The sequence below is a fragment of the Diabrotica virgifera genome, chromosome 5 (genome assembly GCF_917563875.1).
Source record: "Diabrotica virgifera virgifera chromosome 5, PGI_DIABVI_V3a".
Lineage (NCBI taxonomy): Eukaryota > Metazoa > Arthropoda > Insecta > Coleoptera > Chrysomelidae > Diabrotica > Diabrotica virgifera.
The window spans coordinates 157,648,716-157,668,125 of record NC_065447.1 but is presented as its reverse complement, the minus strand read 5'-3'; the positions used below and the strand labels follow the sequence as shown (position 1 = coordinate 157,668,125).

Below are 19,410 nucleotides of genomic sequence, written 5' to 3'. Positions count from 1 at the left end.
TTTTGAGCAAACTTCAGAATGCCAAATACATCTCTTCTATTGATTTGTCTAAGGCCTTCCTACAGATCCCACTGAGTGAAGAGAGCAAGAAGTATACTGCTTTTGCTGTCAGTGGTAAAGGATTATTCCAGTTTGTCACCATGCCTTTCGGTCTTGTTTCTGCTCCTCAGACAATGTGTCGTCTGATGGATTTAGTCATTGGTCCACCGTTAGAGCCCTATGTTTTCTATTATTTAGACGAGATTTTGGTTGTCACTCCTGATTTTTCCCTTCATATGGAAATTTTAGATAAGTTATTTTTACGTCTTAAGGAAGCTAATCTAACGGTCAATCTGGATAAATGTCAGTTTTGTCGCCCTAGTCTTAAGTTCTTGGGTTATGTTGTGGATAACCAGGGGCTGAGGACTGATCCTGAGAAAATAGTTGCTATCAAAAATTTTCCTATACCAAAGACCACCACCCAAGTCCGTAGGATATTGGGAATGTGTGGCTATTATCGGCGATTTGTACCGTCCTACTCTACTTTGTTGTCACCTCTTACTGATCTTTTGAAGAACAGGAAAAAGGGACAGACCATTACTTGGACTCCTGAGGCTGACGAAGCTTTTAGGCGCGTTAAAGATGCTTTAACGAGCGCTCCGGTTATGATGTCACCTAATTTTGATGAGCATTTTTATCTAATGACAGATTGCTCTAATACAGCTTCTGGAGGCGTATTATTTCAGTTGAAAGATGGCTCCGAACACCCCATAGCGTACACTAGTAAGAAGTTGAACAAGGCCCAGAAAAACTATTCAACTACGGAGAAAGAACTCTTAGCTATCATCCATGGGTTAGAAGCTTTTCGTTATTATCTGGAAGGTCGTAATTTCACTATAATTACTGATCATAGTTCCTTAGTATGGCTTCATAGTATGAAAAACCCTTCACAGAGGCTTTCTCGATGGATATGCAAACTGGCTGCCTATTCATATAAGATTGTCCATAGAAAGGCAAACGGGGTAGTGGTCGCAGATGCTCTTTCACGTGTCCATGATATTAATGTCCTAGATCTGTCCTCTTTAAGTCCTGATATGTGGTATCAGAATATGATTGATAGGGTCACTCAAGACCCACAAAAATATCCTGATTTTAAGGTAGAGAATAATATTCTGTACAAACACATCTTAAGTCCGATAGAGTCCTTATCCAATATGTCGGAGTGGAAAATAGTTGTACCTACGCCAAATAGGGAAAATATTCTGCATATGTTTCATGATGAAGTTACGGCGGGTCATTTTGGTTTTTATAAGACTTATCACCGTATTGCCGAATTATATTATTGGCCTGGTATGCGGAAGTCTATAAAAAGGTACATTTCTAAATGCATGGTTTGTGCTACTTGTAAACCAAGTAACCTACCACAGGCTGGACTTATGGGTTCCTTCAGGAACATAAATTTTCCCTGGCAGATGATCTCAATGGATCTCATTGGACCTTATCCTCGGAGTTACAAGGGTAATACCTATTGCCTGGTAGTTGTGGATTATTTCACTAAATTTCCTTTAGTTTGTCCCCTTCGCCAGGCCACAACTCCAGCAATTTTAAAATATTTGGAGGAACAAGTCTTTTTGGTGTATGGTGTTCCTCAAATTGTGTCATGTGACAACGGTCCTCAGTTTGTATCGAAGGCCTTTAAAGATCTTCTAGCTAAATATAAGGTTCAAAAGACCTTTTATAATGCTGCCTACCATCCACAAGCAAATCATACTGAGAGAGTAAATCGCAGTATTGTCACAGCTCTAAGGTCCTATACTTACCCTGATCACAGAGCTTGGGATCAATATATTCATTCCATAGCTCAAGCCATAAGGACTTCTGTCCATGAAGTTACCCAGTGCTCTCCAGCATATTTGAATTTTGGTAGGAATGTGGCTTTATCAGGTGATTATTTTGGTGTAATTTCAGACAATTCCGAAAATCTTCCTCAAATATCTGAGAAACTTCATCGCTCAGATGATCTCCAGACGTTACCTCATATTTTCGCAGACATTAGGAAGAAGTTAAAAACTTCTTACCTAAGGAACCAGCAGCACTATAATTTGAGGAAACGAGATCTGCGATTCTTTGTTGGTGATCGAGTCTTAAAGCGCAATTTTGTCAAATCCAATAAGGGTGATGCCATTTCTGCAAAGTTTTGCCAGAAATATGTCCCATGTACTGTCTCAAGGGTAATATCTCCTTTGATTTATGAATTAAAGGACAATTCGACTAATAAGCGAATTGGTCAATTTCATGTAAAGGATTTACTGCCTGACAACACCATGGACGATGTGGATTCTTCAACTTCATCGGAAGAAGATTAGCTTAACAGGGTTGTTTAAGCTAATATCTTCCTGTGTTTGCCTTTAATTAGTTTTATTATGGTATAGTATTTTAGTTTAAATTGTTAATCACCAGATAATGCCTGACCATAGCAATTTTTATCCTTCGGCATGGCTTGATGATTTCTCACGTATTAGTTATTAGGTACCGAATTCTTGTGTAATACCGCTTGTATGAGTTTATTATTATTTTTTTTGTATTATAGATTGCATTTGAGTCATTATCGACAAATATTCTCAAATACTAATCCAGCCAGTAGTATTACCAAGTTAATAACCTCCACTTGTACTCTTAGTTTTGTACTCAACCTCTCAGAATAAAAGGGCTGTTGATTATTATATATTAAGATATTTGGATGTGTGGGCTCATACAAGTATTCTTGCTTAATATAGATGGAGCTATGTTACACTACCATATCTTAGATTATGTGTTATATCTTGGATATTTGATTACATACCTATTATTTTTTTTTATTGTTTTTATATCATGTCATTGGATTTGCCATATTGGAAAGAAGTTGTGGTTGTTAATTTGTTATTGGGTTACTTTATTGATATTTGTCACAGGTACCTTAAATACTTTATATTAATTCGGATTCTTACTTCCTCCACAGGATGATTCTGGAATGAATTTGGAATTTTGATTTATAAATGAATTCTTGAGTCCTTCATATTTCTTCTTATGAACTAGTCTGTTAATGCTCAAAGTTGGTGAATACGTGGGTTCGAAGTTCAGCAACTGATCACTGCTATCCGATTTCGTAATCCATGTCTTTCTTGTCAGAGTAGGCAGATGTTTATCCATGATAATATTTCTGGTTGGGAAATGGTGTACAACACTTCCTAACCATTCTTGTGCAATTGTTCCAAATATTCCAGGCACATTTTCACACGATAATAGGGAAGTCTAGTTTGCTTATTTTATGTCTCTTAGTTCATAGTATATAGATGCTTGACTTTCCATAGACGTAGAGTCGTAATGTTAGTGATTAACCCACTGGGACAAATTATTGATTTTCTTTTTAGTAGATTCCCTCTTCTTTCCTTAGGCATTAATTGTTGCTTAGATTCAGGAATATCTCCTGGATAATCCTATGTATGTTCACATGAATATACAGTCTTATGAAAGATTGGGAGCTCGTTCCCGTCATATTTTGTATTTACCATGGAGTCATAGAACTTATAAGTTCATCCTTTATTTTTACTATTTAGTTTCGATAGGCTCATATTACCGGATGAGGGTAGATCTAGAGCTAATTTAGTTAGTTATTTAGTATTAGTGAGAATTGGTCCATAAATCTTCCTGATCGTTCTTCTTTGGATATGCTCCTATAAATCTGGTGTCCATTGCTAGTCCGATTTTGGATTAAGTGTCCGATTCTTCACTTATTTTGTTTATTTGGTTGTATAGGTTCGTATTACCGGATGTGGGTGTACGTAGACCTAATTTATTTATATGATTTAGTATGGATGTGAATTGGTCCATAAATCTTCCTGGTCGTTCTTCATTGGATATGCTTTTGTGAATCTGTTGTCCATTGATAGTCTGACTTTGGATTGAGTGTCTGATTCCACATTTATTTTGGTTAATGTGTTTGCATTCCTTTGGTATGTTCACTATTTATATTAGTTGGTATTGGTGAAAATTATTCTATAAATATTCCTAGTTGTTCTTCTCTGGATATGCTATTACGAATCTGGTGTCCATTGCTAGTCCAATTTAGGATTGAGTGTTTGATTCTTCACTTATTATAGTTATTGATTTCATTGGTGACTTTAGTATATGTACTTGCGTTATGGTATGAATTGGCTCTCACCTTTGCCTGGTTGTTCGTCCTTGGATATACTCCTTATAAATCTGATGTCCATGGATAGTTCAACTTTGGATTTACTGCCAATTCGACACTTATTTGTCATTATAAATTATGTCTCATCTTTAGCACTTTTACTAGGACTTCGGGTCATATTTTGCAATTTCCGTTATTTGCTGCAGTGACCATCCTACTTTCCCTTGATTATTAGTGGTGATTATTTGTAATCTTGCGAATCAACGGGGAATGATACACTAAGCACTACTACTCTAGTTTAATATTTTGAAAAAAAAAAAAAAAAAATTTTTTTTAAATAAAATTTTTTTTCTGGTGGTTGAAAGGGAATGTGACGTTCCGCCCCTTATAGAATCGATTATTGATGGGAAGATATTATTTAACTATCCAAAATATTATTTAATTATTTTCAGAATTATTTTCTTTCAATGTTTATTCAAATAGAACTTAAACCCATCTCAGAATTTTTAAATGCTTGATGACGTCACATTTAAAACGTGGCAACATTGGTTTCCCCACTTTGACAGCCAATGCTTAGTAGAGGGGTACGAAGGATTCAGCTGTGAACGTGAGCCTTGGATTGCCATTGTTTCTCGAGTGTTCGGTCTGAATCGTAGTGTGCGGGGTCATTAGACTCAATTATTCACCTCTAATTCTCAGTTCCAAATTGATTAAATATTACAATAAAAGTATAGTGAAGTTATCCAGCAGCAGTGGATTTGAAGAATTTTAGAGCATACTATATCCAATGAGTTCTACCCCGGTAAATACACATTTTATTAAGTATTTTATTCAGCCATTTTGGAAGTCCTTGACATTTGCTAACTAAGTTTCACATAGTCTATTTTCATGGTTTTTATGTTTTATTTTCATGGATCAAACTCATCTAGAGATAATTCAATATTCGTTGTTAATTTGTGCTTCCAGTTGGAAAATAGAGCTAATTTAAACTCCATTTTTTATATTCCTTTCAAGTCTACAGAACTCCTATCTTTTGAACGATGATCAAATAAGTATCCATCGCTTAGTCTTACTATATTTCATCCTTGTATAATATATCTATATACCGGTGTATATATTATAATAAAATATTCTTTCACAGTAATTATATTTTGTATTTCAATTGGAAATTACTTGTGTTATTTGACCAAGGTCATCTGATAGCAACCTGATAAAAGGTCAAGCTGTCTAGTCATTCAAGTTTTTGGACTTAATGACCTATTTCTTCTTATTCCCATAGGAATAAAAACACCTCCTCGTATCTCTTGCTTCTTTTTTTTGACATTGGTAGATTGGTAGTAACACCACACTGTGTTTTTTTTAGCACCTACCATGAAATCTTAAAGCCACCCTACAACAACACCAAGGCCAGACCACACAGAGAGAAACAATCAATAGGCGACCAGCCTGGATTATTTCCACATTTTCTTTTTTTGAGTACCTCCAGCTGCTTTCCAACAGTTTTGAGTACCTTCAACTGCTTTCTACCAGTCTTCCTCTCCTGTACCTCCAGCAGGACAGCTGCTAGCGAGAGTTAGCACCCTTGGGTGCTCATTACATCAACTTCAAGATTAGGAAAGAGTGGTTTGTTTGGGAACATTTACTGTGCTCTTATTAAAGACAGACTGGTTTTGTGATATTTAGTACATTTTTTTTTTATAGTTCAATTGCACACACATTTTTCCTGCTTTATATTTTTTATAGGGTTTTTTTTTCTTTACAACATAATATTTAATTGATAGCGTTCCCCAACACTCTGCAATCTATAAAGGTATAAATTTCTGAGCTCAGATATTTTCCCTGATAATAGTAGTCGGTACTCTTATCTTGATTATTTTTAGGCTGTGTTCCACTTTTGTATAATTATTTAAACTCATTCCATTATTTTAGTATATGTTTAATTAAATTTTTAAAAATTAACTTCACATATTAGTCAAAATTGTAATTATTAACTTTATTTAACTTGAACTTATTAACTTTACTTAACTTTAACTTATTAACTTTATTTAACTTTAACTTTAATTTATTAAATTCATATGAACTTCTGGATTCTAATCCCTCAGATTAGTTTTTGGTTTCACTTGTTATTATTACTATTATAAACCACGAGTTAGGAAAAGGATCTGTGTATCCACTCGTAGGTTTATTTATTCAATAAGGCTTGTGCCTGTCCCACTCACAGTGAGGTATTTATATGTTATATATAGTATCAGGTAGTATTTAATTAAGGTGTACGTATTATAAACGTACAATTATTATTTGGTGAGGGTTCTACTAACCTAGTTGTAAGTTGTACTTCCTGTATTAGAGGTACCCGTAGTCAGTTTTTCTAACCTTATAAAGAGTATTCTTAGATCATAGTTGTATGATGATTTTGTAATTGACTTTCACTAGTATCACTTTTTCCTGTCATGTTAGAGTTACACACTAGTTACTTGTCCTAACTCAGAGATTGTTAAAAAGATCTAGTAGTTACATTCAATAAATATACATTTATTGTGATTTTTTTTTTCTTATTACTCCTTTATTTTTAGTAGTATATTTTATAATTTAATAATCTTTAATAACTTTTCACATACTTGTACTACAAATTTAACATACTCTATAGCAGCGTAGAATACCTGGAAGAGCGTTAACCTAGTTATCCTTCTTCTGGCGCCCAAAAATTCATTCTATTTTCAGTATATTATTATATTTACTCTATCTATTTTCTGAACATTATCTTCATATCTTCTTTTCGAGCCATCATTGTCACTTCCTTTAATCTATTGTCTGGCCAAAAATAGCCGTGCAAATTGGCCGAATCCTTCCTTGAGTGTCAAGTGGCCCTTCTCATACATATTTAGCTAGCCATTCAAGTTATATCTATCTATTAATGATTTCTCATCTCTAGTCCTGTATCAATTCGATATTCTTTGTCTTGGCATCCTTCCATACAAATACTACTACAAAGTTGTATTTTAGTTACTCCAGCTTCTTCAACGGAGAAGCCACACATTTTTGTCCTTTGGCTACATTAAGTAGATCTTCTTCTTTTTACTACTTCTGTTGGAGTTTACCACTCCCTTCTCATTCACTCCAACAGAAAATCATCAGCTAGTTGTTACACAACGACCTCTCTGTTCCACTTCGGAAAGTTTGTGATTTCTTTCTTGGTTAACACGACGATCATCCAAATTTTTCATCTGAATATTTTGATTACGAAAAATTTCTGAGGCGATTTCTTCTCTAAATTTAGTGATACTTATCTTTTTGTTTGTTATAGCCTCGTATGCAGTATGTGCATTTATAATAGATGTGTTAACCAAAAGTTCAATTGAAACTTTCCTATACCACTTAATACCCCTACGCACTGCTGATGAATATGATGCTTTTTGATCAGAGACGTCTATAAATGATTTCACATTATTATACTGCACGATTGTGGAAGGCTTTCTCACGACACCCCTTTTTGTTGGCACGTCCACTATTTCAGGCACAGACTCCGTAGTGAGAAACATGACATCTCTTTTGTCTTTCCATTTTCCAATTATGATTTTACTGTTACTCTGTCTCATGACTAATTCACCCCTTTTTAATTTAGCCTCACTTACTACTTTTGGATTATGCTTCCTGTGTTTTCCCAGTGTGCCTATTAAATGTGTATCTTTGTACAGAAGTTCGTGTGCTAAATTCACGCTAGTGTAATAATTATCTGTGCACAAAACGCGACCTGAATGTAAAAGTGGTTCCATAAGCTGTAGCACCACTTTTGTACCAATTGGCTTTTCATTAGGTGTTTGCTCTTTTCCTGTATAAATTTTAAAATTGTATGTGTAACCTTTCACTCCACATAGTTTAAATAATTTCACACCGTATTTGTGACGCTTCCCCGGTATATATTGGCGAAAGCTCAGTCGTCCTCGAAAAGGAATCATCGTCTCATTTATACACACATTCTTGTCAGGAGTATATGCTGATTGGAACTTCTTGATTAACAAATTTTGCAAGGGAAGGAATTTTTTGAGCCTATCATCTGAGGCAATTTCGTTGTTTGAGAAGTGCAAATTGGACAAAAGAAGCTCAAACCTTATCCTGGACATGTGAACAAATTTTCCAATTTCATTTTTGTACAGCATATTGGTGCTAAAATAATCTTTCAAAGTGGGTTTACGATCCAAACCCATCCATATTAGAAGACCTAAGAAAACAAAAATTTCGGATTGATTTGTGTTTCTCCATTGTCCCAATAATGCTGTTTTTGTTAATGTTTCATTTGTAATTCCTGATACTATTTTCTGTTCAGCATATCTGTTGGTTTCCTCGGCAATAAGTGATAAGATATCGTTGTCAATAAATAATTTATAAAAATGAATTGGATGATCTCCTTCCCTTTGTGCAAAAAAACTTTGGGAGAATCCTGAATCTTCCGTGAAAGTAAATGTGTTCAAATTACCTACAAAATTATAAACTCAAAACTATAAAAGTGAATACTAATTTATATATTACCTGCACAATTATTGCAAATGATATTAGGATTAGGATTATTTAAAAAATTATCAGGTTCAGAATCGTTGTTGAGAGATTCTAGATCAGATTCGAATTCTAACTCTTGCCCATCACTGTTAATTTCTAAATTAGAGGAAGAAGAACACGAATCTTGATCATTTGGATCATCTATATCCATAGCATCATCATCATCATCTTCACTAATAAACTCATACTCCATTTCACTCATATTCTCGGCTATTTCACGTAGTTCAGCATCACTTAATTTTTTATTTGACATTTTAAGTACTAATTTTAGAACCGTAAACACATAAGACTAATATTGCACAAACAACAAGTTTCTGCAAGTCAGAAAATGGCCATAATATGCCATCTGCTGAAGGAGTCTCAAACTGCTCCGCCATAATTTTAAAAAATCGGTCATAGTACAGCCATCTGTTGATTAAGTCCCAAACTGCTTCGCCAGAATTTAGCAGTAAACTATAGGAACCTAGATACGCATTTAAAACCATCAGAACTGTGTTCACCAAATGTACACACAGCTTGAAACATTACCATTTCATGTGACCAAATTTGGTACACGCAGTTTCTGGTAAACATCAACTATGTACCAGAAATGGTACACACAGTAGCCAAAGTGTTAAAGTACTTAAAATTATCTACAAATATCACTATTTACTTTTTTTTCAGACGAACCGTTCGGTCTAAAGTGCAAGTTGAAAATTGCCAATTTTTAACGGTCTCGGCAAAACCCACTTTTTACATTCCAAAACTTTAGTTTTTATTAGAATGCTGTCATTTGATCAATTTCTCCTAGTTTTATGTACAAATAATAAATGTTAGTTCATAATATGAATATGGTATGTCTCTTTTCATAGCTTCCATGAATCCATTCCATCCTAAAATACCGAGAATGTCTCTGCTTTTCCCTTAGAGCCACAGAAGATCAGGCACACATGAAGTCACAGTTTCAGTTGGTGTGAACATTCCCTTCGGATCTTGATTTCTGATAAACCTTGAGGTTTTGTCCTTTCAAAATGTATTAGTTGAACAGCTCTCTGACTTCCATAAACCTCAGGTGGGGGTTTAGTTTTTAGCCGAGGAATGGATTGGTTAGGAGCTATTGCATGTTTTGGTGCAATACAAGAAATACCACCCATGACGTAAAAAGTGTGGTATCCGTCTATTGTATGTACCTTAACCCTTTCTGTCCCAACGCTGCATATATATGTTTTTGAAAAAGTGGGTCTGTATTCTCAGCCGCCGTATATATACGTTCAAGGTGTTATGGTCTCAATTTATCAAAGCCGAAAATATGCGTTGCTTATAAAATTTTACACTCATTGGTGTCCCAATGCCGCAGAAATATGTCCGAAAATGTTAGAATATTGTTCCCAAAGCCTCAAAATATTGGCACCTAAGACAGGTCATGCGGACCCATTGCCGTATATATTTGTTCACATATTTTAGATATATGCTATATTGTAGCACTGGTGGCAACGCTTATAGGTAGCTGCTAGAAGGTGAAGCGTTTGTAGCCACAGAAAAGACCAGAAAAAAAAAAGAAGCGAATCGAGATACATGTGTGCAAGATGCGGAGTCGGCCTTTGCGTAGTGTCATGTTTTGAGGAGTACCACACAAAAGAAAACTCTTAATGTTGATTTACATTACATTTTTTTTAAGTTAATTACATTTTTTCACGTTGGTTTTGCTCTGAAGTTAGATTTTCTTTCAAGTTGGTGAGTACTTTTGAAAAGAAAATGTTTAAGTTGGTTGAAAAAAACTCATTAAAAACATGTCTCTAAGCACGAAAAAACCTTTGGGATTGAGGGACCAACATGCAAATTAAGGCCTGGCATAGAAAGGGTTAAAATCAGCGTTTTCGTACACCTGTTGTGTAAAGCACGGCTGGTCAATTTTCTGCGGATCGCTTGCGATTGCTGACACTTCCAGATAAGCAACGCGCTTGCTCAAAGTAAGTCTTGTAGCGGCAGTAAGGCCCAGATAGTTGGTCTCACCATTCCTTGCAGGGTTGGCCGGTTTCTCTACAGAAAGTACGGCTCAAGAAAATAGGTTGATGTAGTTTCCTCTTTGGGGTTTTGCTCATCATATACAGAAGCTGTTCGCCTGGAAGTGTCAGCATTCGCAGGCGATCCACAGAAAATTGACCTGCCGTGCTTTACACAGCAGGTGTACGATAACGCTGATTTTAACGTACATAAAATCGACGAATACCACACTTTTCACGTCATATGTGGCATTTCTTTTATTGCACCAAAACATGCAGTAGCTCGTAAGCAATCCATTCCTCGGATAAAAAAGAAACCCGCGCCTGAGGTTTATGGAAGTCAGGGAGCTGTTCAACTAATTCATTTTAAAAGGACAAAACCTCAAGGTTTATCAGAAATCAAGATAACAGATCCGAAGGAAACGTTAACACCAACTGAAACTGTGACTCCATCTGTGCCTGATCTTCTGTGGCTCTAAGGGAAGAGCAGAGACATTCCCGGCCTCTTAGGACGGAATGGACTCATGGAAGCCTTCACAAGAGACATACTACACCTATGAACTAACATTTATTATTTGTACAGAAAACTAGGAGAAATTTATCAAATGACAGCATTCTAATAAAAACTAAAGTTTTGGAATGTAAAAAGTGGGTTTTGCCGAGACCGTTAAAAATTGGCAATTTTAAACTTGTACTTTAGACCGAACTGTTCGTCTGAAAAAAAAGTAAATAATGATGTTTATAGATAATTTTAAGTACTTTAATTTCTGTTAACATACCATTTACTAAAAGTTAATAGTTTTCGAGAATTGAGCAAAAAAGCGGGAAAAAGCTGAAATTTTTCGCTTTTTTCGCGATTTTTTCAATGTTCCGGCAAGCAATTTTGTCCGCAAACCTCATATTAGGATTCAGCAGCCCATAATCCATATATAATAAAAGAAATCAGAACTACCCCAAAACTTTCCTAGTTAAAACACAATTTTATTGAATCAAAGCCACAATTTTACTAAAAAAATTATTTTATAACTTTTCGATATTCAAATTGGGTGCCGTTGTCAAAATACAAAATATTACTAAATTAAACAAAAATGTTGTTGCTTAGTAAAAAATTCTTCTAATTATTTATTTAATCTGACTCATTTATATCGGCAATTCACACATGTATTAGACATTTTAAAGTAGACGACTTTAAAATGATATTGCCAATATTATTAGTTGCAATTTTTGTTTAATTTAGTAATATTTTGTATTTTGACAACGACACCCGATTTGGGCGTCGAAACGTTAATAAAATCATTTTTTTAGTAAAATTGTGGCTTATTTCCCATTAAAAATAGTTAATTTACAATTAACTGGTAATAGTTCCGACATATTTTTAAGGGTACTCCATTTGTCGGATGCATCAAAGTTGAGAAACCTCTGTATTTACGAAACGGACCCCTCCCGAATAACTGAATAAAAAAAAGTCTCACCAGGGGGGCAATACATTTTTTAAGTGTGAGCCCAAGACCTAATGCTATGGAAAACCAAAATAGTCAAGATAATAAACACAAGTTTCATTAATATGTCTAAATATTTTAACTGCAGAATTTTGATGTCCAATATGAACCAAAATCACGTGTACCTTTATAAAAAAATTTTGCTCTTTTATAAGATGCGTTTTTACGTTCACAGATTCTAAAGATTTGGTGTGTTTGAGCCTATGGACTAGGTCTTGACTATTTAGCAGTTCCAACTGCAATTTTAAGAGAGTATGTTGCAAGAGACTGTGTTTCAATGTAATATTCTCAACTCTTCGCCATTTTATCTTCTAGCTTCAGGTCAGTTTCAATAGTCTTACTATTGAAACTAATCCTTACAAGGATTTTTTCTTGAATTATTCTTGCGTATTCATGCATTCTATTAGTTTGGATCATATTTGATATCTAATTGGGGCCATTCTCTGTAAGTTGTTTTCTGCTTCTTCTAGGTTATTTGAGCACAAGTTTGGATTTGGTTAACTTCTCTTGGTTGGTTTGTATAGGATTCTCCTATAGATATGTCTTATGCCTTGTTTTGAGGTATTGTTGTAGGTTTCTGTTTGTTCCATAACTTTTGAAGAGCTATAATAATAGTAGTGCAACCTCTATAATTAGCTGGGTGAGCAACATCATAGTGACATTAAAGTTCTTTATTTTGTGGCTTTTCATAATCTTTGGATTCATGTTTCTCTATATGCATTTTACGCATCTCGGCTCTCTTGTACAATAATTTTGTATATGTTTGTTCGTACTTTTGACATCGTTTGTATTGTGGAATCAATTTCGGTTGTTTGCAAGCTTCTGTATCACTTTCATGTGTAAAATTTCAGTAATATGATATACTCTATCTTTGTATTTTGTCTTTACTAAAAGTAAGGGCAAAAAAGGGCAGTGATAATTTGTCATTTCCTTTTAGTAATTAGGTTACGTCTTCTATTTTATATCTCGTATTTTTTAGATTTTCCCTTCTGCCTTTAGCTTGACAAGTTTCATGCAGTTTTCATACAATCATTTTAAGAGGCCAATTTGGTTTACTTAAATGAGTACGATTCAAGATCTGTTCCATTTAGCATTCTTGAGATCTCTCTCTCTCTCTCTCTCTCTCTCTCTCTCTCTCTCTCTCTCTCTCTCTCTCTCTCTCTCTCTCTCTCTATCTGATCTGCGACAGTCCCAGTATTTCTTTGGAACTACTCTAGATTAGAAACTGCGAAAATATGGCTAATTTGTGGATGTTCCTCTCTCAAAATTGGCTTGGAATTCCCCTATCACCTATAAAGGCATTCTAATGTACGTTTAATCTACTTCTTATTAATAATGACAAAATCTTATATGAAGCGTCTAAGAGAGCAACCAATTCCCCTGTAGTTCTGTCATAAACTCTTATTCCTGTTTCTATGATAAGGGCATATGATCGCGTTTTTCTATTTGCCCGGCAGCTTTTCCTTGTTCATATTTTCTGTAGCGGTTTATTGTTATGAAAGAACAGTATATTAGTCACTTAGAAAGTTTTGTTACTGTGGAAAAGTAAACTGGCAATTTCATAAGTGATGTAGAATATTAAAATAGGTAACACTTCCCGTGTTACCTCTGATGATGATGCTATAATTTCTTAATTCAGTCGTTTTTAAATATTTAATGAAAATTCAAAGAAACAATAATTTGTCAGAATGATTCGATTTTTGTTTTGACATAAAAAATGTGCAGTTCTACATATTATTAAAACTGTATTTACGTAAAAAATATATAAAAAATCAAAAATCCCCTCATTGCTTCTATCCTAAAATCACAATAAAGATGCACTTGAAATAAACAAACCAAGACACGCCAAATGTAACGAGGTGCACTCCCAATTTATGATTTACAATGTAATAATACATGTGTGTACATTTTAAATCCCAAATCGTGATTTACAATGTTTATACATTGTAAATCATGATTCTGGAGTGCTCTTCGTAACATTTAAGTGTCTTGGTTTCTTTATTTCTGGTGCATCTTTTTTGTGATTTTAGTTTTTTTGTAGTATCCTTTAATATACATTTTTATTTTTATAAGCCGCGTTTTAGAATTATTTCTTCCTTTACGTTTTATCTGCAATTACAGTACACATCAGAGTAGGGATGGCGGTTGTTGACAAAACACCGGTTTTCGGTTATACCTACCGGTTTTTTTACGGTTTAACCTGGCAGTTATAGCCGGTCAAAAAACCGGTTCTTGCAAAAACCAGTGTTCGGTTTTTTGAATCAATATGCAATACCCAATAGGTTACATTTACATTGAACTTTAGTTTACGATACTCCATTCCAATCGATATCAGTCGATATTAGTATAAAAATCAGTCATCAGTGTTGTCAACTCGGTTTCGGTCAACTTAAAATTTCTCATTTGGGCGCGCACTAGCGAAAAATTTCGATATTTTTTTGTGAATTCCGGTTTTTGTGAATGTTATTACTTTAAAAAGGAAAAACCGGTTATAACTTTGACAAAAAACAACCGGAAAAACCGATTATTGCGGAGTAAAGTGCCGGTGTTAGGTTATAATCGGTAGGTTTTTCCCATCCCTACATCAGAGTGCACATCTGATAGATGAAATTGAAATGCCAAGCAGGAATAATGCTAGACCACCGCCTTGTGTAATTTGTAAAACCCACTGTTATAAAACAAATACAGTTTGTGTTTCTGTAGAACATAAATAACTTATAATGTTACTATGAGTTTACTTCTACTTATACTTTCATTCTAAGTGAATTTTGAGTGTAATCAAATGTTCTAAGACCTACTGCAAAATAATTCTTTTAGAATAAACCATACAACATAAAAATTATTTTTTATTAGGTAGATACATTCTACTTATTCACTACTGTTGGCTGTTCTGCAATAGATTTCAAATTTGATAATTGTAATGTTGCCAGATTTACCATTATTAGCACAAAAACTAAATATTATATGGTCGGGTATAGTGGGCACTCAGTTAGTTGGGACGTTTTTTACAGAAAGTTTTTACAAGCGATTATTATGAAATACTACTTGGAAATAAAATTGTATCAGCCCTGAAAGACAAGTTTGGAGCCAATTTTAATGACATAATATGGTTTCAGCAAGATGGGGCTCTTGCTCATTTTGGTGTAAATGTCCGGCGTTATTTAGATCAAACATTTTCTGGACGATGGATTGGTAGATCAGGTAGTATTGAATGGTCTCCTCGTTCGCTCGATTTGAATCATTAAGATTATTTTTATTGGGGATACTTAAAAATATACATAATTGAAGGAATGTAGGTCACAGTAAAAACGTATAACGGAATCCGGTAAGTTTCTTCAACGGAAAATCAAATTATACAAATGCCAATCATTTAATAAAACAGAACACCATGAACTTATCACAGCCTTAAAATCATTTGTAATGATAACGAGTAAAATACTGTTTCATGAAGAATGAAAAAGTAAAAATGAAATTTGCATGGAATTTGAATATTTCAACAGACCTAAAAATTCAAAATTGTTTTTGAATCTCCGATGAATTTTTAAAATTTACTGTTAACAAATATTTTACCTAAACAGAAAAACCCTCTATAGTCAACAGAGTTACGATTATAGCTGCAATTTATTCATAATAAATCAAATTCAACATTTATATTTTGATGTGTTTATAATCATATTTATACACCTAAATAACATGTGTTTCCTTGTATCAAAAAAATATATTCCTTACTTTCTTTTCGCCTCCCTTCGGCGTGTATCTGTCGTTTTTGGCTTCTATCCTAGGCGCCACTTTGAATTCCAATTTTTTGTTTTCTATTTTTACGTTGCCACCTCCTGGTTTGTAGTTGGTATTACCAAGGGAACCGATTTTAGATTTTACTACTTTTAGATTTGGCGATGGAGCATGGCCTACTTGGACTTTGTTCATTGGCAATTCTGAAAAAAAGCAAATATTATTTTTCTTTACAAACATAAAATGGAACATAATATAATAAACGAACAATATTTGTGAAGAATTAAAATATTTGAAGATATATTTATCAAAACAAGTAAACTTTACATCTAACAATAAACAAGAAAGAATGTAAAATTGTATTTATAAAATACCGTGCAATGATCTTCTTGTAGCTTCTCCTTACGGCCAACAAAAAATACCTGAACTGCTTATAGCGACTCCTTCATTAATTCATTTAATTTATTTCCCTCTAAATGAATGTTTTCTTTCCTCTATTGTTTTTCCGGTTTTCTTTCTGATCTCGTATATTAATTTGACATGTTAAAGTTTGCCCTGGTCCCCTCTTTCTCCTTGCTCTCTTTGCAGAGAATTGTTTTGCAAAGAAAGCGTTCTGGCCTTGTCTCTGTTTAATATCTACAGTAACGACCAACCAATGCACCCCAAGCAGAGAGCTTTGTTTACGCTGACGATCTTGGTATTGCTGTAAAAACCTATGTTTCCTCTTACAAATAAAACTCACTAAAATCAAACCCTGCTACAACCCAAGTGTGTGCATTCCATCTCAATAGCCTCTGGCACACGTAAAACTAAACTTATCCTGTGAGGGACAACACTTGGAATCTACTGATAGATCCAAATATCTTGAAGTCGTATTAAATCGCTCACCAACATATTACTACCACTATCAGAGTACAAGACAAAAAGATGCTACGAGAAACAACCTTCTCCGGAAACTTAGGGTAGAAATCAAATGAGGGCAAATCCAAAGGTCTTAAAGTCAAGAGCAGAGGCCTTGTGTTTCTTAGCAGAAGAATTGCTGAATCTTAGCTGAATGCAAGAAGAAGAATAAGTATTTGATAAATATATAAAATTCTGTAATGAAATAATATTCTTTTGTTCAAAAGATATACAAAATTGAAACGTATGTTAAGTTAACCGATTGCTTGCCTTTGAGATTCATATAGGATGAGAGAAGGAGAGAACATTGGATATTTACAACAAAGGAGTTGTGTAAATGAAATTTTTTTTTTATTTATTAAACACCAATAAGATGCTTAAGGACATTACAATCTGATCAAATAATGTGATCAATGAGCAACTTATTTCTAACCTAAATTACTACTAAAAAACTTAAGACTAAGAACAAACTCGATAGTACCTCCTAGGTTCTGTTAATATATTGCACAAATTTTAACTTGTACCATCACTTGCACCGTGCACTATTTTTCACTTAACTAACTCGAAGGGTTTCTTCCTCTTGAGTCTTCTAGCTAGATCCGTGTTGTCGAGGAGCTGGATGGCCTCAACATTGACGTGTTGAAGAAGTCGTTGTTCGTGACTCTTGGCAAATTTTTCTATGGTCTTGTTAACAGTATCCATGTCTAGGTCCCTATGGAGATCACTGTTCCTATAGTACCATGGAGCGTTGACAATGCTCCTTAGCACTTTGTTTTGGAATTGTTGAATGATAATTAAATTTGTATTACTAGCGCAGCCCCATATGTAAATGAAATAATTATATTAAAATACCTGTCAGACTGCTGTTAAATTGTTGGTTAACAGTAAAAACACAATAAGAAAATCATAAGAGATTAGGAATAATAAGCCTGACAATACGACACAAAAAATAAGAAAATATTTGAAATCAAAAACTACCATTACAAACTTACTTTTCTTTTCTGTTGCTGATCCCGGCGTGGTAACATTAGAATCTGGACTTTTTAGACTAGGAGACTTTGACCCTCTTGATAAAGACCTAGCTACGGGTGTGGATGTAGACGTTCTAGATTTCGAACTCTTTCTTGGCGATCTGTTGTCACCATTACTTGACTGGTCCTAAAATTAAAGTGATCAAGGTAACAATAAAGTAAATTGGAATAAATCTTGCAGTCTAATTTATGCACAAGATACACTTCACTGACACGAAAAACAGGCATCCCTTGAATTTTTGATAAAATTTTCGAAACACATTGTATGTTTTTTTAAATTTTTCGATGATTGGTATGCTCTGATAGAAGCGTTTAAGTTACCTATGTTATAGAAAGAAAATGCATACAAAAATTTTATTTAAAGTGACCTATACAAACTTAATACAAAGTTAATACAAAAAAAAAATAACAAATTGGTACCTATTCAATTACTTCAAGAGGCTGGGCACTCTCAATTGTTTTTATTATAATATTTCTGTTTATTGATGTTTTTACTATATTGTGCTGTATCAATTATTGGCCATTTGATGATGTCTTTGAGTACAGAAAATGTTGGATCTAATGTTGCTCTTATTCATGAAGGAAGAAGTCAAGTTTACGTGGCTAATTGATAAAAAAGTTTCAAGCAGTACAGTGTAAGGTGTCTTTGCTCGTCTTATAAATACAGGAGCTTATACTCGACGTCCTATAACAGGTCCCAAGAGAAGAACTACTTATCGGGAACGACTGTTTTACAGTATCTTCAGTACTACAAAATCGTCATTCATACGCTGTAGGTGTAGAGGTCAGAAACAATATTCAACATGTCAGGAACCTAAATGTTAGTGAACGCACCGTTAGAAAACAGTTAAATGGGGCTAATCTGAATGTTTGAAGACCCTTTACAGGACCCACACTTTCCAGGAAACATCATGTAGTCAGGTGACATTTCGCTAGGGAGCACCGCGATTAAAAATGCAGACGACTGGACAAATGTGATGTATACCGATGACTCCAGCTTTTATCTACATTCCGCGGATGGTCGCGGAAGAGTCTAAAGAAGAGATAATGATGATGATGATATTTCTAGTGCAATTTTAGCCCTGTAGTAAGTTTTCAAGGAGGCTCAGTTATGGTGTGGGCTGGTATATCTTCCGAGGCGTGTAAACAAGTGTACTTTGTTTCTAAGGGAGCTCTGATCGCTAATGCGTACATAAATGAGTTACGGTAACAGTATGTTGTCCCATATACACCATTTTTTTTATTGTATAAAACTTCATACTTATATGACAAAGCACGCACCATATGGTGCCGCCAGCATTGTCAGAGATCAAATGGCATGGCCAGTGCACAGTCCCGATTTAAATCACATCGAGCATATTTCTGCCTTGCTTAGCAAAAACGCCGTATCTGAAAAAATCTGAAAAAATTAAATTTTTACTTCTTTTTAACCCAAATGTGCATATCTGTCTTATTTGCTTACTAAAAATGACGTAAGTCAAGCCAAAACACATTAAACACACCGCATCTTATGCCATGTCCTGTGTAAATGTATACGAATTCTTAAACAAAAATCGATTTTA

At 34.4% G+C, this 19,410-nt stretch overlaps 1 protein-coding gene across 3 annotated transcripts in view; it reads right to left on the bottom strand.

Moving 5' to 3' along the window:
• The window catches only part of LOC114341616 (microtubule-associated protein tau), a 123,274-nt gene that overhangs the window by 49,324 nt on the left and 54,540 nt on the right, over positions 1 to 19,410 (bottom strand). For all 3 annotated transcript variants that reach the window (XM_050650484.1, XM_050650481.1, XM_050650482.1), the window contains exons 4-5: positions 17,810 to 17,975; positions 15,915 to 16,120 (exon numbers count right to left, since the gene is read on the bottom strand). In XM_050650484.1, coding sequence (XP_050506441.1) covers positions 15,915 to 16,120; positions 17,810 to 17,975 — 372 coding nt within the window. The remainder of the gene's footprint in view (positions 1 to 15,914; positions 16,121 to 17,809; positions 17,976 to 19,410) is intronic.